General features: G+C 34.6%; 1 protein-coding gene across 2 annotated transcripts in view; it reads right to left on the reverse strand.

The window, feature by feature from the left end:
• Positions 1 to 107: 107 nt before the first annotated feature.
• Positions 108 to 23,851, reverse strand: part of LOC106771869 (protein MON2 homolog) — a 43,107-nt gene continuing 19,363 nt past the window's right edge. The window contains exons 15-44 of one of the 2 annotated variants that reach the window (XM_014657875.2): positions 23,688 to 23,836; positions 23,466 to 23,593; positions 22,990 to 23,047; positions 22,781 to 22,878; positions 22,584 to 22,671; positions 22,372 to 22,437; positions 22,231 to 22,290; positions 20,970 to 21,053; positions 20,520 to 20,706; positions 20,267 to 20,310; positions 20,049 to 20,180; positions 19,838 to 19,969; positions 19,700 to 19,752; positions 19,572 to 19,620; positions 18,186 to 18,244; positions 17,680 to 17,819; positions 17,435 to 17,589; positions 15,434 to 15,562; positions 15,269 to 15,354; positions 13,584 to 13,699; positions 13,383 to 13,495; positions 12,835 to 12,958; positions 12,542 to 12,663; positions 5,144 to 5,312; positions 4,858 to 5,047; positions 3,893 to 4,214; positions 2,355 to 2,494; positions 1,798 to 1,919; positions 1,497 to 1,704; positions 108 to 743 (exon numbers count right to left, since the gene is read on the reverse strand). In XM_014657875.2, the coding sequence (XP_014513361.1) occupies positions 638 to 743; positions 1,497 to 1,704; positions 1,798 to 1,919; positions 2,355 to 2,494; positions 3,893 to 4,214; positions 4,858 to 5,047; positions 5,144 to 5,312; positions 12,542 to 12,663; positions 12,835 to 12,958; positions 13,383 to 13,495; positions 13,584 to 13,699; positions 15,269 to 15,354; positions 15,434 to 15,562; positions 17,435 to 17,589; positions 17,680 to 17,819; positions 18,186 to 18,244; positions 19,572 to 19,620; positions 19,700 to 19,752; positions 19,838 to 19,969; positions 20,049 to 20,180; positions 20,267 to 20,310; positions 20,520 to 20,706; positions 20,970 to 21,053; positions 22,231 to 22,290; positions 22,372 to 22,437; positions 22,584 to 22,671; positions 22,781 to 22,878; positions 22,990 to 23,047; positions 23,466 to 23,593; positions 23,688 to 23,836 (3,629 nt within the window). In that variant the 3' untranslated portion in view covers positions 108 to 637. The remainder of the gene's footprint in view (positions 744 to 1,496; positions 1,705 to 1,797; positions 1,920 to 2,354; positions 2,495 to 3,892; positions 4,215 to 4,857; positions 5,048 to 5,143; positions 5,313 to 12,541; positions 12,664 to 12,834; positions 12,959 to 13,382; positions 13,496 to 13,583; positions 13,700 to 15,268; positions 15,355 to 15,433; positions 15,563 to 17,434; positions 17,590 to 17,679; positions 17,820 to 18,185; positions 18,245 to 19,571; positions 19,621 to 19,699; positions 19,753 to 19,837; positions 19,970 to 20,048; positions 20,181 to 20,266; positions 20,311 to 20,519; positions 20,707 to 20,969; positions 21,054 to 22,230; positions 22,291 to 22,371; positions 22,438 to 22,583; positions 22,672 to 22,780; positions 22,879 to 22,989; positions 23,048 to 23,465; positions 23,594 to 23,687; positions 23,837 to 23,851) is intronic. The other variant, XM_014657876.2, reaches the window with a different exon arrangement.

Consider the following 23,851-nt stretch of genomic DNA (forward strand, 5'->3'; position numbering starts at 1 on the left):
ATTTCTTCTCGAGGAGACATGCTCGATACCAGAATTCCATCATATAATATCCGTTTGTTTCAGTCATAATAAATGAGATATTATACATATCATTGAACATTTAAAGGTGCAAAAAAGATTTGCATTAACGAACAAAAAATTAAGGCCTGGGCCCGAGTTTAAAAAATTGGGCACAACATCAGACTCATTTCACTGTGATTTTGTACAACAAAATTGGCAAGTCAAGGGGCAGCACATAGATCCTCTCACTAGGACAATTTTCACAGTTTCTTCCCCCTCCTTTGCCTTTTCTTCCTTTAGAATATCTGATTGTATAAACCACACAATTCTCTCAGCTGCTCCATTGATTTCCCAGATTTATAATTCCCCCAGTTTGTACCCAAGTAAATATATGAAATGGAAAACTTTGCTCTATCGTAACTTGAGGTAGGTCAAGGGCAAGAAGCTTATAGAGCTGAAAGAGTATGGTTGAAATAATTTATGACAGGCAAAGGAAAAGACTGGCAAAAACCTCCTATAGGTGGTTCTAGTCTACTCTACAGAAAGACAAAAATATACAATCCTAGCCGAGGGTAAAAGGAGAAAAGCTTGGTATTTTCATAAGCTTAATTTTCAATGTAAAACTTATGAAATGGGCTTATCTGGAAGTATTCTTTTCACTCGGTAAGCTGAGCTTTTCCAGAGACAATTCCTTGGTTACTAACTGAAGTAGTTCTTGCACTAGCTCCCGTATTCTTAATTCTCTGTCCATCAAAAGAAAAAAATTTAGACACAATAATAAGTAACAGATAAAAGAAAATGAAAGAGAATCTGTTTTCTCACTTCTTTACCAGAAATGAAGGTCGTTTAGTAATAATTACTCGATCGATTTTAAAAAGAAGATATTTTGGACACGTAAGCCAAACTATGATTTCTACCATTGTGAAATGGCCTAGCCTCTTTTGAACTAGCTTGTGCTCTTTGGAGGTCGTTTTGAGATTGCTCGACCGCTTTAGAAGATCCTTTTAGTATTCAGTATCAATTTTTGGTAGAAGGCATGGATAGGATAAAAAAAAAAGAACTGAGCAACTTTTGTTTATATCGTGTATATAACGTTTTTAAGAAGTCTGTTTAAGCGGTTCCTGGAAGACTGCCTTGTATCTTCACCTCCTTGTGAGTTAAAGCTAATGACTTCTGGGGTTTTATTTATCTGTTTGTCAAAGTGTGTCTAGCACTTTTTTAGTGGGTATATATTTTTTCTAGCATGGTGATTGGTATTTTGTGCTGCTGGAGAATATCTTATCCAACATACAATTAGTAAATATTTTTTCCTTATTTATTTTTCCCGAAGATGAGAGAAAAATAAAGTTTGAGGTAGGAAAACAAAATCATCAAAGAATTTTATGAAATTCCATTTCCAATCTCAAACCAACCCACATAGATTCACGAGCAAAAAGAATCCACAAATTTGCACGCCAAATATAAGGCATGGTAACTCAAGTTTATAGTTACTTTACCTTGATGTAACAAGCTCACAAAAGGAAGGTAACAACACAAACAAATGGGGTCGATTGTTATGCTTCTCCTTGTCCTCTGCCAGACCACTTCTCAACACGGGGTGTAAAGGGAGAACAGATGCTGCGTCTGGATGAATTACAAGATGTGCCAGTTCTCGGAGAACATAAATAATTTCTTCAAGTCTTGCTTTTGGTAAAGGACAGTCACCTGCAGGGAAAATAAAATATTTAAGTAGGAAAAAAGTGGTAGATGAAATGAAAATTCCATAGGATGTTCATCATCTATCATAAAATAGCACACCTAAGCCATTTTCATCTGCCAGAAACCTGCCCAAGATGTATTCACATCTGGTCATGAGCATCGTAATTGAGATTTTGCTTACTTCAGATCTTGTCACATTCCAATTGACTTCATTAGAATAACTAACAAAACATTATATAAATTGGTCAACATATGAAGATAATATATTTAGTAAAAACTAAAAAGCAAAGACAAAGAAAAATAAGGAGTTGAGATCGAAGAAATTTTAGGAATCAAATAATGCCTTTATTAAGGTCTCTATTACAATGATACAGTAGGAGTTAGTAATCAGGCACCCAAATAATTCAAAATAGTTTTCTTCTTATGAGACTATAAATCATGATTTCATTAGAAAAGAATGTCAAGATAAGGCAGGCAACTGTATAAAAAAATGCATGATATAGGTAGGTTACTAGAAGCATCCATGACAAGTACACAATCTCACATAAAGACATAACTGACATCAAGTCAAAGATAATTTACACTCAGAATTTGGACATTATTTATAGAAAAAAAATCTAATACGAATTAAATAAGTTTTCAAGGGATGATGGCACCTGCTCAAAGAAAACAGCTTTTGTAAACAAGTCAAAGAAAATCTGCTGCAGTGAGGAGGCATAAGCTCTACAGTCTCAACAGGTAATGAGCATGTGCGGGATGCACATCGATCCAATGTGGAGACCAGTCGCAGTAGAATCTAAGAACATGCACGTTGTTAGAACATATGAAATGGAACCAATAGTATATTATTTATCTAGAATATCTTACTATCTAAGTTTATCTCTTAGGATTAGTTTCCCTATTTCATATTTCACAATTGTTCCTTATTTGATTAGGATTAAGAGCCTACTATTAGTGTAAATATTCAAAATCTCTTCTCATTTCCCTCCTATGATGAATAAAAGGAAAAAGTAAAATGTCCAACAGTACTTAAGCTGGAGTGCAAGAAAAGCTTAAAGCAAGTCCAATTGGATGACTTTTGAAGCAAAATAGGCATGCAACTTTAGTTCGGGGAAAAAATTATCAATAATCCAAATTAATTATTACTAAAAAAAGTCATGCATATGAAGGGATGAGAAGTCGTTAAATAATAGAGCTAGCTTAAACAAAATATAAGAACTCTAAATATGTGGAAAATAATCCTTAACTTAAAAGCTGATTTTATATTGGTTGAATTAGGTCAATAGTCAAATTCTAAAATGGTATCTATTAGAGTAAATAGATTGAAAAACAAAAATGTTCTTCTGTCTATCTATTCAGTATCAAAGTCTATCCTAAGAATTGTTGATGAATTTATAAATGTACAAATATAACTTACCTCGTTGTTAGACAACTTGCAAATATCTAATCCTAGACTGAGACATCTAGCCTTCAATACTAAGAATGTATTAAAGATTTCACATCAATTAGTGATATGGCCACGATAGTAAATAATTGAAAATTATAAATAGTTTGAACTATTTTTATTTTTCATTTGTGGTAAGAATTTTCTGCGTCATTTTATTTCAATCCATCTTTCGTAACTTTTGTGGTTTATGACACAAAAGTTAGCAATGCAATTCTTTCATGATAAATTTTGAACTGTAAGTATATCATATTACCATTGCAGAGATAAATTATATTTACTTTAAGGATATGGATAAGTGATGGGGAACCTGAAAGAAACTGATGCATATTAATGGAGCAATGCGACTAGCTCTTAAAAATGTATTCCTCTGTATCAAAACAGAAAAAATAAGACACTATATGTAACCTTCCTAAGAAATAATCGTTTTGGGATTGTGTACCTCCCTAAAATCTTGAGTTTCATATTTACTCCCTTTCCTAACCTTTCTCTCTCTCTCTGCTTTGTAAACAACATGTTATTCTTGTAGTTGAATTTTGTAATCAATACCACCATTGCTTTGGTGAGTTGTTTCAACGATCCTCTTGCCACCCTTCCCAATGTACACCTTAATAGGGGGCCTAACAGTTGCGTGAAAACTATTTACGGTGCAATTATTTTTGCTTCTAGCTCCATGTATAGCTAAATATCAAACTATTGCTATTGAGCTTCTTAATACCAAAGTATCTTCTATATTGGTGGAGAACTTACGTCTGTAGGTGTGTCAACTGGCAACTTAAGGACTGTGTCACCAAGAATATTTAAGATGGACATCTCAAGGGACTCATCAGCCTCTAGCACCACAGCTGAGAGCGAATTTGAAGGAAGAGCTCGTCCACAATATCCAATTAGGAATATTTCATAAACATCCGCTATCTCCTTCCATATTCTTGTTCTGACAGATTTACTAATACTTGAATCTGAACCTCCATTCGTTAAATTAGTGATGTAATCAACAAGAAGACGGTTGAATGCTTCGACAGCTAATCTCCAAAGTGCACAATCAGGACTGTCTCTTCTTGTTGTCATACATCTGAAAAGTTAACATAATATTATTGTAGCAGAATACTTGAAATTCTATAGAGAAAAGGGGAATATATAAGCATATAAAGAGTTGGATATCTTCAATCCATTAGGGTTGCATATTTTATTGCATAAAAAATGAGCTAACCAAATGGTGAAGAGTTTACATTGGTCAATTCCAAGAGTAAAGATTAGGAGGGGCATCCTCAAAAGTTGTTGGTGAGTGAACTGGAATGTACTTCCCTCTTGTCTTTCTCACTCGTAAAAAAAATAAAATCTTTCATAATTTGATTTCAAATTATGAACTATTACCCTTTTTTCAGTCCTTTCCTCCTCACTTTGACATCGGGAATAAAAGAGTGAGTAAATGAACCAAAAACATTTTTCACTTGGAATGCAAATTACAAAACTCTTGGTATTTGAGTTTAATGTTTAACTCAATCTTATAAAGTCAACTTAGAAAATGAGAGGTTTGTCCAAAACTTAGAAAGACTACATTGGTCAAATCTTTAGTTGATATGTTATCTGATCACATCCTCTCACAACATACAAATATGGGCCCACCCAATATTTCAACACCCTTGTGTGAGTTATTCCATCCCACCCAATAACAGTAAGCAGAGAAAAAAATAATGGTTAAGAGCAATTACTACCTTCCAAGACTTTGAATAATTTCAGGGTACATAATATGCTTTTGAACTGCAGGTGCTTGCAAGAATAGATCTACCAGTACTGGAACTAGCCTTTCTGCAAATATGTAACTAGGAATGGCATTTGGTGCTGTTACTTCATTGTGTGATATTGGAGTAGCACCATTTGGTGCATCATATTTAATCTGATAATCTGCAAACACAAGCATAAATTTCAAACTTAAAGGAAAAAACTCAAAACTAGCACAGATACAACCTGATAGTTCCATAACTAAAATAAGGTCAGAACCTCTTGCTTGATCTATTTTACCATCCTCATTATGTAAATGAGAATCCTGCCTAGGAAGATACTGCAGAAACTCTCGAAGAAGAACAGACCACATAGAACAAATGTGCTCTGTTGGACGTAACAGTGGCAAGATTTCCAGTATAGTCCGTAGCACTGGTGGGACATTCCCCTAGAAAAATGAAACATCACATTACGAAAGTTTCTACTAAAAAGGGAAATCATACTACAGTTAGAAGAAATATATTATTATTTTCTAGAAAACTTTGTAAAGCTGTCTTTTGCTGTAACTTGTCAATCATATAGGGTCCTAGGGTACAAGTTTTCTTACCAACCTTTTGTACTTTATGTTATTCTCTATTTAATAGAATAGCTGAGAGAGATTGCTCAAGGTTTATTTTTCTCCAAATCCACTATTCTCAACACGGTATCATAGAGTGTCTTGTCTCGCGCTATGCTTATCTTTATCTGGTGATGTTCACTGCCATCCACAGCCACCAGCCACTGCCAACATCTCTGCAATCACTGGATCTAGTGCAACTCATCAGGTGACGAACAACTGTGTTGGTCACTGTGGCAACAACCTCTGTAAGTGCCGTTCTTCTATGCAGTTCAGTCAGGTGTGTATGCTCTGGTTGCCAGCCTTCAATGACTTGAACAACACTGATTCTTCTAGTGAACAAACCGACTCCTCTACTGTCTCTGTTTCAACCGTTATTTTTGAGTTTCCAAACTTGTCTTGGTTGTGGGTTAGAGTGTAGTCCCCTTTTTTCTCCTCGTTGGAGATCCTCTCAATTGTTTTCCATTTAGAATGGCTTCTAGACTAGTGTTCTCTCTTTCTGGACCTCTCACAACAACCTCGAGAAAACTTAATAGAGAAAATTATTTATCTTGATCTGCATCTATTGAACTTTGATTCCTTAGTCAATGATTTCATAATCACCTTTAAAATGGTTGCAGGGAAATTTCATAAGAGAATATTCAAAAGTACAAGAAGCTAGATTTTGAGCTTTGTGCTTTGCTTTAGTAGTTTGGCGGGCCCAATATATTGGGCAGTATTGGAACTTTTAAAACATGCATTTCCTTTCGGAAAAAAAGCAACGATAAGAAATCTGCAAATCATAGTCAGGGTCTATATGATCCGCCAATAAGCTAGCGTCTTTTAACCAAAGAGATCATGATATGACTTCCTTTATTGGAGAAGCCCAAGTTGCTGTTGAATAAGGTGTTCTTGGAAATTGATTAATTAGAAGAGATTAAGAAGAAATTGGACAACTTGTACAGCATAATTCATGTTCTGTAATGATATCCACTCAGGAAAGGGTAAGTGGTACCACTCAGGGAAATCTCCTAATAGTGGAAATCTCCTTGATCCACTTGAATCTTCTGTAATGATATCCACTAAGGGAAGGCTAAGTGGTACCTCGTAAAGGAGGTCCAGGTGATAGGCGAGGATGTCCTCAATGCCTCCTACTATAAAAGAATGAGTTATACTCGAGGATGGTTACTTCTAGCATGGCTTTTCTGACAGAGTAGCAAATGTCTCCAAGTCTGAGAAAATTTAACCAAAGTCTCCTGATGAAGAATATAAAGAATATTTGAAACTGGAATCTAGCAGCCTAGCATAATCTTCCACAGCCCCAGTGTTTCAACAACTTGCATTACTCAATTTCTGGTTTAGGATCTGTGAATAATTGATTTAGGTGTTTCTAACCATATCTTTGGTATTAATTCTTTATTCTCTATCTCCATCCTTGAAGTTAGAATCTGTCCTTTTTGTTCATAATTGACTTTCCAATTTAATTGCTGAGTCAATTAACTACATCATTAAATTGCTCTGTAACATTTCATACCAATTCTTTTGTCATATAAGAGCATGGTAAGGGTTGGCAGATTGAAATAGGACAAGAATCGAGAGGACTATATTATCTTGGTACAAGATCTTCTATATCTTGTTTTGCATCTTCATCACCTACACTTATGCATTATCAATTGGGTTATCCACACTTCAAACAATTCAAGAAAATGGCTCCCGAGCTTAACAAAATTCAAGTCTCAAAATGAGTCATGTCAATTGTTAGAGATATTATATTTAGTTTATATTTATCTCTTATCTTTAGTTAGTTTGTTTATATTTCTTATTTATATTTTGTGCTTAGCCCATATTTCTTCTATTATAAAAAAAGGACCCTATGTGTATATTCAACACAAGGGAGATTTCCCCTCATCTCTTTCACTATTTCATATGGTATCTACAGCTTAGGTTCTGATTTAGCCTCTTCCACGGTCGCATCCTCCATAGCAGCCACCGCTGCCGCCGCCGCCGGAGCCTTGTCGGAGTCTCGCCGGAGCCGCGCCGGAGACTCGCCGGAGTTCCAGAATTGATCGGCGACCACTCCATCCGAATCGCCTCCTCGCCCTCTTTCTGGATCTATGGTCATTGCGTCAATCGGAGCACGTTGAATTTTTAGGGTTTCCCCTTCTCCATGGCCTCTTCCTCGTCTACAACCACCTCTGCTAGTGCCTCATCTTCTTCTGCTGGTGCCTCATCAATATACACCAATTATGTGAATGTACATTTGTCCATTGACAAGTTAGATTGCACGAATTATGCAACATGGGCATCCGACATCAAACTTTGGTTGAAGAGTCAAAGGTATGTAGATCACCTTACTAATAATGTGATTAGAGCTACCATAGAGGACACTTCCCGCTGGATGAAAATTGATGCCCAGCTATGCATCGCCATAAAGTCCACCATTCACTCTTCTCTGAAACAAATGTTTCGATCATATGAAACATGTTCTGAAGTATGGGCACAAGCAAAGTTATTGTACACGAATGACACCCAGCGTCTTTATGGTGTTTGCCAGGATCTATTCACTGTTATTGGTCCACGCAATCCTGGTCCCATGGAAGCATATTTAGGTAATGTTCATGCCCTCGTTCATGATTTTAATGAGCTATTACCTCCTGCTTCCACTCCTGCTGAAGAACTGGAACAACGATCAAAGTTCTTCATGTTGTTGGCGTTATACGGACTCTCTGATGATTCCTCCCATGTCCGTGATCAGATTTTGGGTTCTCCAGTCATACCCAACTTTACTTCTACTTGTTCTGCTCTTTTGCGTATTCCGAGCAAACCAGTCATTGAGACATCTCCTCATAGTGATGATTCCTCTGTTATGGCTGCCCAACGTGATGATAAAAGTCAGTCTCGCAAGCCAGGTAAAGGACGACCAAAATGTGACCATTGTGGCAAGCCAGGCCACAAAATTGATAGATGTTATGCGCTTCATGGACGTCCTCCTCGATCTGTAGCAATGGCTAATTCTGATCCACCTCCTCGGCCTGCAGACCATCCTACTTCATCAAATACTGCTGGATTGGTATGTCGTCTTCGCAAATCCCTATATGGCCTAAAACAGTCTCCTCGGGCCTGGTTTGGTAAATTCAGTGGTGTTGTTCAACAATTTGGTATGACTCGCAGTGAAGCGGATCATTCAGTGTTCTATCGCCACTCAAGTGCTGGATGTATCTACTTAATAGTGTATGTCGATGATATTGTTCTCACAGGAAGCGACTACCTTGGCATCTCTCAGATGAAACAACACATTTGCCACCATTTTCAAACCAAAGATCTTGGCAAACTCCGGTATTTTTTGGGTATTGAAGTAGCTCAATCCAATGATGGTATTGTCATATCTCAGAGGAAGTATGCGTTAGACATCTTGGAGGAAACAGGGTTAATGAACTGNAAGTCTGTTGAGACACCTATGGATCCTAACATCAAGCTCCTACCAAATCAGGGGGAGCCTTTCTCAGATCCTGAACGTTACAGAAGATTAGTTGGTAAATTNAACTATCTNACTGTTACNCNTCCTNACATTTCCTTCGCAGTTAGTGTGGTGAGTCAATTCCTTAACTCCCCATGTGAAGACCATTGGGATGCAGTTGTTCGCATACTGAAGTATATTAAAAGATCACCTGGAAAAGGTTTGCTATATGGTCCTAACAACGATACAAAAATCGTTTGTTATTCAGATGCTGATTGGGCTGGTTCCCCTTCTGATAGGAGGTCTACTTCTAGATATTGTGTCTCTATTGGTGGCAACCTGATATCTTGGAAAAGTAAGAAGCAAAGTGTTGTGGCTAGGTCCAGCGCAGAAGCAGAATATAGAGCTATGGCATCAGCTACTTGTGAGCTTGTATGGCTTAAACAATTACTTAGTGAATTGAAATTTGGAGATATCACTCACATGACACTTATATGTGATAATCAAGCTGCTCTTCATATTAGCGCTAACCCTGTCTTCCATGAGAGAACCAAGCACATTGAAGTTGATTGCCATTTTATTAGAGAAAAAATCATATTTGGAGATATCAAGACTGAGTTCGTTAACTCAAGCAACCAGTTGGCAGATATATTCACTAAGTCCTTGCGAGGACCTAGAATTGACTATCTTCGTAACAAGCTTGGAACATATGATTTGTATGCTCCAGCTTGAGGGGGAGTGTTAGAGATATTATATTTAGTTTATATTTATCTCTTATGTTTAATTAGTTTGTTTATATTTCTTATTTGTATTTTGGACTTAGCCCATATTTCTTCTATTATAAATAAAGGACCCTATGTGTATATTCAACACAAGGGAGATTTCCCCTCATCTCTTTCACTATTTCATATCAATTAAGAAAACATGTTAGGTCTTCGTTTCCAATGAAATCTAGAACAAGATGTAATTTTGTTTTCTCCACCATTCATTCAAACATTTTGGCTCCAAATCATGTTACATCTTTTGGTACCAAATAACTTTTACTTATTTTCATTGATAAATAGTCTCGATGTAGGATTGTTTAATAAAATATCTATTTGAACTTTTTTCTATTTTCATGTCTTTCTTTAATGAAATTAAGACTAGGTTTGACAAAATAATTAAATTCTTAGAAGCAATAATGCCAAAGGATATTTTTCTGCATATTTTTCTTTCCTCCTGAGTTCACATGACATTCTGCATTAATCTACTAGTCCCCACAAAACAAAATGGTATAGTAGAATATTAAAGACATTTAATTATGTTATATATATTAGGTTATTAGATATCTTAGATAGATATTTTATCTTTATCTTTTATCTTTAGTTACTTTATTATTATTCTTTATTTGCATTGTGGGCTTAATCCATATTTTCTTTACTTTATTATAAACATAGTATCCTATGTGTATTTTCTATACAAGAAAGATTAATCTCATTGATTTTACTATATTCAATATGGTATCTAAAACTTAAGGTTCTTTTGAAAAAATATTACATCGCCTTTGCCTCCGAAACCACTACCGCCATCACCATCTACTGTCATCGGAGTTCTAGTTTCGACCATACGACTTTGATCTTCTCAATCAAGCGACCATCGTGCCATAAACTACGCCTGCATTAGAGCTCCCATGCGCCCTCACATGCTTCTCGAAGTTCCAGATTTGTGCCCTTTTTATGCCACACGTGGCAGCATGTCCCGACTCCTCTCCGACAACGATTCAGAGCGCCAAGGTCGCCTCTTTCTCCTCTTTCAATATTTTTGCTCGGTGCCTTGATTGGAGAACATTGTATTTTTAGGGTTTTCACTCTCTCTCTCGTACATTTGTGACTTCTTCAACTACTGTCTCTTCTGATCTCTTTTTAGCCACCAATGCATCTGACCTATCCATATATACTACATCAATGTGCACTTGTCTATTGATGAGTTAAATGACATTAATTATGCGGCTTGTGCATCAAACATTAAACTTTGGCTTAAGAGTCAAAGATATGTTGATCATATTACTCAAAAAGTGACTAATATTGCTTCTATCGAGATTTGTCGTTACAAGAAAATTGATGCTCAGTTATGCATCATTCTCAAGGGTACCCTTCACTCTTCTTCAAAGCAAGTCTGGGAAAAGCCCAAATTATTATACACCAATAATACTCAATGTCTTTATGGTGTTTGTTATGATCTTTTCAATGTTGTTACATGCTCTCTTTCATGAATGATACAATGATAAATCATCTAACGAATCTATGGATAATGCTAACAAGTTGATTTCGAGATTTCCCAGTGACTGAGAAATCTGAGATTGTAAACTTAATGAAAAAATAAGGTATTTATGATGATCGAAAAGAGAAGTTGATTCATGACTCGTTTAGTTAATGTATGGCTAAAATCATCTAATCAATGTATTGCTATAATCATTTAGTCAGTGAATGGCTAGAGTAATCTAGTCATTGCCAAAATCAATATTGCCAAAATCATGAATCATTTAGTTTGTGCACCAGTACACTTGTCTACTCCATGGACCACTAGAATCGTTTGATGCTTTGTAGGGCCCATTGGATAATCTACCATTTTGAACCTTCTATGAACAAAATTAGTTTCACTTGAGATTGAAACTATAAAATATTTCTAGAGAGCTTAAGAGATCCCTCTCATTGTCATTCTATATATAATAAAGTTCTGATACAAAAAAAGTACATAGAAGATTAAGGGTCTCCCTTAGACACCTAGGTGTAGACCTAGGTACACTATACTAGACTAGCACACTATCCTTAAGTAGGCTTAAAGATTATGCATAAGGAAATTATTCTAACAGTTTCCTTGGAGTATCTTCTCAACACCAGAATATAACAGTTTAGATCATCTAAACTCATTGAATCCTTAGCAACAAAGTTTTGTTCAAATTTCTGTTCCATGTTGAACATCTAAAAGAGAATCTATAAACATGGATTGTTTACAGTGCTGAAATCTTTTAAACTGAATTAGTTGTTTTGGATCAAATGACTCAAAACCCATAGATGTCATTTATGATAAACAGTTCACTAAAGACTGTTATGAAAAGAGGTCCAGTAGCGCTCATTGAAAGGACTTGGGTTGACTGATCCTATCTAAACTGATTTTGATTAGAGTTGATGCTCTACTCTACTTAATTTGATCATAGAAATAACAATGATCAAATTTGGCATTGTTGTTGCCGGAGAATTCAATTGAATTTCACTTTCCAGTTTTCTTCCTTTTGTCCGCAATTCTATTTTAATTTGTAATCTTGTTCTTAACTAATCATTTGTTCTTGGAGATTTTTAGCTTGATGAGTTGGCAGCATGGTTAAACAATTGACAGTATCTCAAAAAGCTGTTACTTTATGTGGAATTTGTACTTTAGTTGACCATCCCACTGATGTTTGTTTCATACTACAAGAAGCTGGAACTGGGGCTGCTGAGCCCCCTCAAGCATATTTCTTGTCTCGTATTTCCCAGTTTTGTTGGAAAAATAAATTAAGATAACAATAACAGTTCTAGGTTCCAACTTACAAATAAATAAGAAAAAGCAATTAAGCAATATTAATAAAGTTAACAGAAAACGGACTCACAAATTCCATTTCAAAGTTATCATTAGTTAACATGGCTTGCTTCACGGCCAAATCTATGATTGATATCAATTGTGTGTATATAACATCATTGAACAATCCTTGAGCCTGCACATACAGCTCTCCTGATAGATGATCAAAATATAAAATAAAATAAGTCTTATATGAATCATACTATCTAAAGCTACTGGACTATGGGAGTATGATAAAAAATAGAAACCTAATAGAATGACTTAATTCATAACCAACGCAGACAAAAACATTAAATCTTAATTAAATGAAAATCAATATATTACCAAGACCATGCAAAATCTCCTGCGTCACCTTATCAGCAGCACTGCCATGGTAACTAGAAGGCTTTCTCAGAACAAGCTCGTAAACATCAATTACTGAAATAAGGTAAGGCATTGACATATTTCCCTAATTCAAAAACTTCTGTTAGTACTTAAATGAGTATATTTCAACTACTTCAGCTTGATAACTGGTTAAAAGTTTCTTTGGATAAACCTCTCCAGAAGCACTTATAGGAAAAGAAAACAAGAAAAGTGAATAAACATCTCTATAAGTTAAAATCAGATTATGCATAAGTTAAAAATTAACTTCTGGATAAGCTATGAAATAATTTGTACAAATTATCTTCCATATAAGCCAATTTTAGCTTTTGGAGAAATTCTTTTCATTTTCCCACTTATTTTCTATTCCTAGAAATGTATTTAGAGGAACATATTTAAACAGAGTGTAGAAGTAGACATAGCTCGGGTTAAAGATGGTTGACAATAAATTCAGCTAAGTATTCTTCACCTACAAACAGAAGATCAGCTCTAATCCAAATCATTATCCCTACCTTAGATGAATGGGAATTAACAGTTGTCTGCAAACAATTTATTGCTGCAAGTGCAACCTCTTTACTACCATTTAAAATGCTATTTTCAACACATTGAAGCAATGATTCCCAGCCTACATAAAACAAAATTAAATCAGGACTGCTTGTAAATTACACCAAATGAAAAATACCAGATACATCATCTTTTAATAGTGAACCCACCAGACCAAAAGTTACTTAAGCTTGTGAAAAAGGGGAAGAACATCCGTAATATACGTGCTATCCCACCAAAAACAAGTACAAGAGTTTCATCCCACTGCTTCTGAGCTGTGTTACGACTGCAAAATTAATTTGAATGAACCCATATATCAAATAATTTTGGAAAGTGTTAGGTGATTAATGAAGGAGTTAATTACAGTGCACAATAGTTGAAGTTACTTAAACATAACAAAGGCATAGATGTCAGTGTTATATTAGCCATTTCAGAGATACTACTTCTCTTAAACTTTTCATACTCACTATACCCTGTGTTATTATACCTGTTTTACCTTCCTCTTAATATCTATCCTGGTTTTGCGGATCAAAAAATCATATTCTAACTTGACTTTTTGTGCTTTAACACATAGGCCATCATCATCCATTGATTTCATTGAAAGTTGTGGTCTGTCAAGATTGTTAAGTTGTTATTTATTGTTTTTTATAATTTCTTTATTGAGTTTGTTAGTTTATTGCTAATTATTCTTGTTAGATATATTATCTTTATTTTATATTTATCTTTTCTCTTTAGTTAGTTTGTTACTATTTCTTATTTGTATTTTGAACTTAATTCATATTTCTTCTATTATAAATAGAAGACCCTATATGTATATTCAACACAATAGAGATTAATTCCATATATAATTTTCACTATATTCAACTGTTCTTAAAGCTCCTACAAGTAGATAGAAGTTGTTTTGGCTGAGATTAAGTCTTCAATTTAACAGGTTTAGTTTACTTAATGTTAGAAGTTTTACATTGATTAGAAATAAAGTCAATTTAGAATATATAAGTGTAAATCTCATTTTACAAGCAGATTTTGTGAGGTTGAATTCAGGTTTAAAGTTTACTTCTTAACATGTTATTAGATCTGTTAGATATTGTGTTTATTTCATTTACATGTTCATTTGTATTTGGGCTTAGCCCACACTCTTATTATTATAAATACATTACCCTATGTGTATACACAGACACATAAGGGAGATTTCCCCTCATCTCTTTTACTATTTCATAAGATCCATGAGTTAAAGCTTATCCTAACGATTTGCTATTCGTTACGTCTATTTTCCACTTACTATTGGGTTGTTATCGGATCACTCATTAATGTTTAATCCCACGCTCGTGATGTATATACACTAACATGAGGGGAGTGTATTGGAAATCGCATACCGATTAGAGATAAAGCCAATTTAGAATATATAAGTGAGTCAAACTTCATCTTACAAATCAGTTTTGTGAGATTGAGTAAGGTTAAAGTCCACTTTTTAACACTAAATAGCAGAAAGCTTAACCTCAAGAAAGAATGTTGCCAAATATAGGAAAATTTAGATAAGAGTTGATGGATTATGGAAATAGAAAGTTTTTCATGTGCCCATACTACAGGTTCAAGTGCCATACTTTATTCATATTATGAAATTATCATTCTTATAATTTATTTCTTATCAATTTCGTTATGGAAAACAAGAAATTTAGTACAATATTTAAGTACAAGATCACAACTCCAGAGATCAGCTTTATGCTCACTGTTCCAGACTACTTTTAGCGAGGTCTAGTCTACCCTTACTTTTTTCTCCACCGTTCACTCTCCCCATCTTCTCCAACGAGTATATCCCTTAGGCTAGAAGATGAGTAATAGAGTCAATAGCGAATACCTGTGATGTATGAGCATGTGAACTGCTTTTCCTCCTCTAGTACCAAGCTCTTTCCCTTGCCATTCATCTTTGGAAGAGGTAGCAGCCTACTTATCAAAAATCAATGTACATCAGCTTACAATGAAAATAAGTCTTCATTTCAACTTCCCATAGTTTCAGCTTTACCATATGAGAAGCTCGGTCCAATGTAGGAAATACATAATTCCAAAGACAATCTTCCCACAAGCTCTTTGAAAGCTTTTGTCCATGAGTTCCTAAAGTTTGGAACAGTGTCCTGACAGAAGAATTCCTCACCTAAAAAACAAAATTTTCAGTTCCAGAAAGCTTTAACATCCAGCAGCAATAGTAGAGAGCAATTTTATTTAGGAGTTATCAAGTTTTGTTTTATTGTCCAAATTTCACTAATTGTTATGGTATTAGTATAGAGCAATGGATTCTTGAAGGTCTATTTAAATGGTTGTATGCTGTAACACTATTTAGGGAGAAGATTATGTAATGATTAATGATCTCTTCTTGGTAATGCAGCAAAACCCAGTTATGAAGTACAAGAGACAATAGGAATAATCCTTAGGTTTCTTCTATTTTATTGTGATTTCTTTAATTTTCTATGCAACACTAGCATTTTTTGTGGGAGACAGCAGTGAAAATTCAACTATAGTTGTTCCTTTACTTAAGATAAACCCATCAAAATTAGAAAATTAATCACTCAGAATATTCACAGCTCCGAATATGACACTCAGGTTGTCTGCAAATCTCCCTTATGCACAGACCCTCTAAACCTTAAATTTTTGTTTCCCACCCTCTTACTTCCTGTCAAAGAACTCTGTTAACCTTTCTATAAATGCATGGGATAAAAAAATAAAAAATATAGATGATACTTCTGATGATTCATGGTCGTGGCAACAAATGCAACATCTAACAATAACAGCATTCTAATCACCTGAGATGAAAAAAAAATTAGAAACAATTGAGATGTTCCAAACTTTCAATAAAGAAGTAAAATTCTGTAGCTTTATCATCCTGGGAAAAAATGTAAGTCAACTTTATCAATTACATTGAGTCTCCTCACTTCTCACAAATGATTTTGAGAAATGTTGCCTGTTCCCTTTCATACAAAGAAGAGAAACATCCCCAGTACCTAGCCCTCGAAGAAGCATGCTTCTATACAAGAAAAGATAACATTAGAATTTAGATGTAACCATTCATGTGCTTTCACTCAATAGCTTAGGTTTTTGGGGTAGTTGATTCAGGACAAAGTATTAGATCCTTGTTGCACATTGTTGTAAATAAAAGTTAAATTTCAGCATAAGGTAAGATAGGTATGTATATTGTCCTTGCATAAAACCTGTCACACAAGTTCCTCTAACAAATTAAACTTCTAGGATAGTGCAACCATAATAGGTAACTTCAAAGAAACATCCACCAGGTCAGGCTTAGCATATAAGAAAAAAAATCACCAAAAAAACCAAGGGGGGAAAAGAACATCTTCACTCTATCCTACTTAAAAATTGCTTATGAATGCCCTTCAACCAATGTTCACATCAATACTACTTATGTCAACTTACAGCAAGGAAGCAATTGGCTTTATAATGGAAGTTTTGAAGTGTATCAAAAACTAAAATAGAGATACCAAGATTCTAAAAGAAGGGGCCAGCAAAAAAACGAGTGAGAAAGATTCATGTGCACACAAGTGGTATTCTCAATGAAAATTAACTGCTAAAAGAATTCCATGTCTAAAGAAGTAAACATGATAAAGTTTCTGAAAAATATAACTTGTGTTTTTATTTCTTGTACTTCTCGATCTAATAGAATCAGATTATATACACCGTTGAAGCTTGCAATGCAAGATAGCCTGACTAATCAGCTAACAGAAAACCAGTTGGCTAATAAACTGAGCTAACTGAATGCTTAACAGAAATGATACCTAACTTCCTGATCTAGCAGACAAACAGAAAATAAAACTTGATGGTGTGGCAGAGACCACTCAGTTTAGAAAAAAGAGCTTTTACTCTTTTTCTCTGTTACTCTGTTAATAGATAGATAGAAAATTTGGCCATATGGATATCCATCTTAGCACATAAGATGTGTTTCATGAGGTCGTTTGGGTAGAGAAAAAAAAGTAGAAAATTTAAAAGTGAAACAAGATTAGAAATTTATAAATTGTACCTCTGGTCTCTCATCTGCCCCAAGGTTTTGAAGTAAGGAGAAAACAGAGAATAGAAGCTTCTCAAAATCAACACCATCTATAGAAGAAGCCTTGTCTCTCACAATATTAGAAATATGTGTTCTATCCTCCGTCTTTTCATTGTCTATCTGCTTCACTATGGAATTCACACCCGAAATAGAAGAGTTGGTATAATTTCAGAACATAAAAAAGTTAAAAACAGAAGGCTTGACAACAAAATACGAACCTGTTTCCTTTCCTTCAAGAGGTCCATTGACAAGACCCTTTGCAATGAAATCAGTCATAGTCCACAGAAGTCCCACTGCTGTCAAGCTTATGTTTAACTCGGTCTTCTGAGCACTGTATGCTCCAGTCACATCAACACACCTGTAATATATGTTTAATACATATTAAACGACAGAAGGAACCAGACTGGGAGCAAATATATGTGAATTTCTGTGTACAAGTGTATGCATCCTAGTATGTGAACATTATTGCTACGCAAAATTGAGCTAGGCTTAATTCCACACACATTCCTCATACCCAGGATTTAACATCTGTATGGTGCAGGTTTACACTCATTTAGTCATGTTTATTGTCAACGGACAACAACATTCAATAAGTAACAACAAATCTATTTTTTTCCAAGGATTGCAGCCAGCTATAAAATCCAAAAATAAAGAAAATAAAAGAAATCATATATACACATGCATATAGTATATATATAGGTAAGTTTAAACAAGGAGATCTCACACTTGAAGGCAGTCTGTAGGTAAGGTGGACAATCCATCGTTCATTATCACTCTTAGGTTCTAGAAAGAAACAAAATCAGGAAAATTAGTACATATGATAATTTTACAGAGAAAGAATAACACTAAAACCTTTCTTAAAAAGAGAGTATATGATCATTAGATCAAATGTGAAGCTATAGCATGTCTTGCAGAAAACTTAAAATAAGCATGAAGCATAAAAGATGAGATTCAAAACTAAAATTAAATCAACATGATTGTTGTGGAATAAATTCATAATAATTGATATTTGAAATCATTACTGCATTTTGTAGATTAAAACGTAACAAGAACTGAAACAAATCAAACACTTAGAAGGCATACATTGATCAAATGGCAGATTAGATTCATGATTTGAAGGCTCCATATATAGGATATGAATATTAAATCCATGCTTTGAAAATGCCATATATGAACCAAAAGTGCATAGAAGTTTGGTGCAAAGGAGATAAAGGGAAAAAAGGCTCAAAGTCTCCAAATGAAAATAACAAGATGCTTATCTGCTAATATCTGTAAATAAATACACAGGAAGAAACCAGAGACACAAATCAAGGAAGAACTTATATGATGATATTTGTTTTTTTTTAGATGTAGAATTCATAACCCCTTTTTAGTAGTTTGAATAAATTCAACTTGCCTGAGTTATGTGCAGTCAGAGATTAAAAATCAAAAACTAAATGTAGTACATCCATTATTTTCAAAATGCCAACAAACTGTGCCTCATACTGGAATTTTATAAAACGAATGCAACTTTCAAAAAACAAAATTTTGTGAAATCAAGGAGGTTTGTGAAGTAGAAAACATAAGGTATGTCAAAACATAGGTTCCGATTGCATAGGTATATAGCTTTCTTACGTAGGCAGCATGTATGGTTTGGTCTCCCTACTTTTTCACGTACTTTCTTGATCTTTAATTCTTATATGATGTGCTGCAGATGAATGACACACATATTGGGTTGCCATCCAAGAGGGATATAAATATGTGCTGTGATGTTTTTGCTTGTCTATTTTTATCGAAAAGTGAAAGAGGAAAATAAATGGAAGGTATAAAATTTTTAATCTAAAAACTATTAGAATAATTTCTTAAAAAACGAAAACTAAATAGAAAAAAACTATAAATAAAATGTTCACAAGTTTAGAGAGAAAATTTGGAGGCAAATTGCAAGACTAAATGGAACTGGAGAGCCTAGACAGACAAGCAGTATAGAAAACACTTAGTTATGTCTTGTCACTATTTAATAATGTGTACTTCCCAGAATCATGATCAGAAGTAACAAGAGAAGCACTAATAGTCAACTCAATATACCAATAGCCCTGTTGAGCAATAAATGCTGCAAACTAAATCAGTATACCTGGAAGCCAAGAGTAACAAGATCCTTCTCCACAACATCTGCTACATACCTTACAGTAACACAATGGTACATTGATTAACCAGAGGATTACCAATAGAGAGGTACATTAAGGGCAGAAGAAGGCCAACCTCAACATTTCAAGTATATTAGGCCAGCTGTAATGAAGTTTCTCTCCATACCTCTGAAAGCATTTGTATAAATTAGTATCATGTAAACAAACATTGAGGAAATAACAATAAAACTTGACCAACTAGCAACAGTGTTACCTCCAAGACATGCAAAAGAATTTTCAAAGATCCAACACGAACATCTACACTTTGTGTAGAAAAATAAAGAACCTTTAGGGGAGATATGACTGAACATTCAAGAGACCTCAACTTGTCCACATTGACTTCTATCTGCATATTGTGGACACACATTAAGTCGTCTTTTAATAAATTTTGGGTTGCTGGCAATACAAATGGTAGAAGGTCTCACTTCCTGTGATGTTTCAAGAGACTTGGATTGTTTGTAGTCTTGGAACCTATCCGAACCCAAGACAGCAGATATAGATTGATCAAGTGCATCAAGTGCCATGTTTTTCAAATGTGGATTAGAATTATCAGCTAGCTGAAAGATCGTGTCAAAATATCAAGTGAGATGAAAATGAAATTGCCATTGCCACACCAAAGAAACAGTAAGAAAAAGAAAGAGACCTCAAGAAAGTGACAAGTTACTTGATCCCAAAATGGTTCAACTCCTGTGGATATAAAGGACAATATAAAATTCTAATACCTTTACTCAACAACAAAATCAAGAATGAATATTCATAACACCCAAAATTAGTGAATAGAACTTAAATATCATAACTCAAGTATCTACTTAGGAAAAATACAACATAGAATGAACAATTGAAAAACATCCAGCATACAAGAATTACTATCATGTTTAGAGTTACGGTTTACATACTGTGAACATTATTCACAAGGATGGATATCATTCTTTCCACTGAAAAACTGATGCTTCCAATTTTTTGACTAGTTGTTGGTCCCGAACTGCTCGAAGTACTTGACATGCACTGATGTGAAAGTTGACACAATGCACTAAGGAGAGACTTCACAGCAGATATATGCATCAGAGCAGAGCTCTCAAAGAGCTTTCAAACAGAAAATAATAACAGGTTAGATCAACTGGCTTATACATTCCAGACAAAAAAATTAGAAAGAAAAAAAACATACACTTTAGGCACTAATAAAAACAAAAAATAGACAGAACGAAAGAGAATCAAAGCTTACATAGCAATAAAATCAAGCTTACATTCTCATCATTGGACATGGAAAAGAATTTCCGAGAAAAAAGATTTAAAAAAGGAAGTCATTTTTTATGTTGACTTCAAAGAGATAAAATAGCTTTATTCACCTGAGAGTTCAAAGACGAGAGTATATTGAAGTCACTATATTGTGTAGACAACTCTCTTGAGAACTTTACAGGGGTGGAGACCTCCTGCAGAATTAATGGTCATGTACTTTGTCAATTTCACATAAGATACACCCAAAAGATATTTCCAACAAAACTATGAAGCATATCAAATTTAATTTTATAAACATTTTGGGAATAAAAAAGTCATACTAGAAATAAGAATAAAGAGAGTACCACAAGAAAAGAAGTCCTCATTGCAGAGGCACAAAAAAGAAACTTAAAAATCAAACAATCAAGATAGACAATAAAGCTTTGTAATCACTTACGTATTATTTGCTAAACAACCCATTACAGAGACCGTTAACCAAGCACTAGAGAAGCAAAAAGGGAAATCACGTCCTAAAAAGAATCATTACTTGTTAGAAGAAAAGCTTCTTCGACACTCCACATAATAGAGTAAACAACATATTAATATAGAGCTATCCCGTCATCTGTTGTACAAAACCCCTGAAGTTGAGTTTTGTTGCCTGTAGCTCTCCCAATTTGCAGCAAATCATCAGAATATGGTTTTATTGAGATCTTAGAGGGAGTTTAAAAAGATCCCAATTTACTGTACTTTTAAAAAGGGTTGGAATGTGAAGAAAGGATTTACGTGAATGTTCACCAGGGCTATCAAGAATTCACACTCTATTGAAGTTAAAAAACAAATGAAAAAGATCCTAGCGTTGGTGGTGCCTCCTTTAGAAAAAATGTGCCATCTAGTAGAAGCAAGATTTCAAAAGTGATTCACTATTGGGTATTGTCATCACACAAACTCCTAAGGAAGTAGAAATTTGAGTGAAGATGGAGAAATCCCTAATCCAAGAACAAGAAAGGATAAGATACCCTCCAAAACAAAGAACACGAAATGCAAAAAGAAACATCAAAAGCCATATTGGTAAGCAACTGAATGCAAGAAAATATAACTAATTGCTGCGAACCAAAGAAAGGACAAAACAGCACTCACTTGTAATCATTGCAAAAATTTAGATTCAATATTGGTAGCCAGTAGGGGAAGTGACAATCAAACTCCTAATAACCACTAGAGTAAAATAAAAAAAAAAAACTCAAGAACCAATTATTACGTAAAAAGCTTAACCTATTTGGAGGAGGGCTCAAAATGATTTTGACTCGTATCCCAAACTTAACCCAATTCACGATTTCTATACATACATTGCCGGCAATTTATCACTGAATAGTAGAACAAAACAGAAATAATTACTTGAGTAGAGGCATGTGGAGAATGAATTGCCCGATCTAAAGCTGCCAGAGTTTCCAACACCTACAGGTATTCATGATGACCATTCACTTAGATGGGGGTAGGAATGTACATAAAAGAAAACAGCAGAAAAATAGAACATACCAGGACCCAGGATGGGCCCAAAACATTATGCAGCCGATGAGCAATGTTGAAAAGAGTTCTCAAGGCCTAGTTCACGTTACCAGTGTGGATGAAATATGAGTAGTGGTAATGACAATCAAATATACAAACTAAGAAAATGAACAGTTAAAAAACCAAACTAAAGAAAAATGGGGGAAAGTACATATTGCTATTCAAAGAACCAGAAAGACCACCTGCACATTCTTAGGAGTAAGCACAACATTATCTCTCTGTTCAAGTGATAGTTCTGACCGTTTTGATACAGGAGACGGCAAAGTACTGCTAAAATCTCAAATTTAAGTTAAAATCTCAGTACTGTAACCTTGAATTCATGAAAAACACCATAATAAAAGAAAACAAAAACTACTAATAACAGATTTGAATCGTTTACCTCTTTCTTTCTGTTTCAACAGGAAAATTGATTGTAAATTTGCAAAGGGATGCAAGAAAGGAGTTTAAAGGTTCTACAGCTCGTAGAATCCCACAAGCCTGTGAAAGTTTTCAATCCAATATCATTTTAAGTTCAAAGTTGATTCCAGATGTCATGCAAATAGAATAAAGTAAAAAAAAAGGAAAAAATTAAGGCAGAAACTGACTTACTTGAGTAAATGCCTGGTATCCCTTTAATATTTCTAAAACAATGGCCTCTCCATGGGACCTTCAAATTAACCTCAAGTCAAATGTTAAGAAATATATTGAAATCATAAACAATATATGGTTAATTAAGATTAATTGTAAACAGGATGGTACTAAAATATCTTAGAGCACTAAACTATGTTTTATATGATAAATTTACTCAAAAAATCCAGCAGATTATCAAGATCTGATCATGCTGTTCAAATTTAAAATTTCATATGAATCAGAAAGAAGCTTAGGTGCTTTATCTCTATGACTCGATACTAAAATAACACTAATTATGCTTATTCATTTCCCATTGTTCTAAAATTTTGCATGCAAGATCAACATGATTACTTAACCAAAATGTCCATAGATGTTAAATACTATAACTAGGTTAATGAATGGTGCAAGACCTTTCAACCAGTGTCATTTTTTTTTGTGTATGCAGAAAAGCAAACCTTGATAAAATAAGGGATAATGCATCAAGTATTGTCAACCATAGCGAGTCAACCATTGAGATACAGAGAACTGTAGTTTTGCCAGACCATTTCACAGGGGGATCATTATCACATCGAGGAGACTCAAGCTGGATGGACATAGAAGAAGTAGGTCATCAAGTAGCATATCTAAAAGAAAAAAACAATATGGAAAGTAAAAACAGCAGAAATTATAGAGAATACCTCTCCAACATCTATGGCTTCGTCTGTTAAAGTTGCAACAGTGAAGACAACTCCTAACAGGCCTTCAACTGCCAAAGTTATAGCATGTGCTTCACTGGCAACCAAAACAGCAGCATTGGATGCATCATTATCTAGACTCCACTCAATACCTGCCAGAGTAAAAA

This window comes from Vigna radiata, chromosome 8 (assembly GCF_000741045.1).
Source record: "Vigna radiata var. radiata cultivar VC1973A chromosome 8, Vradiata_ver6, whole genome shotgun sequence".
Classification (NCBI taxonomy): domain Eukaryota; kingdom Viridiplantae; phylum Streptophyta; class Magnoliopsida; order Fabales; family Fabaceae; genus Vigna; species Vigna radiata.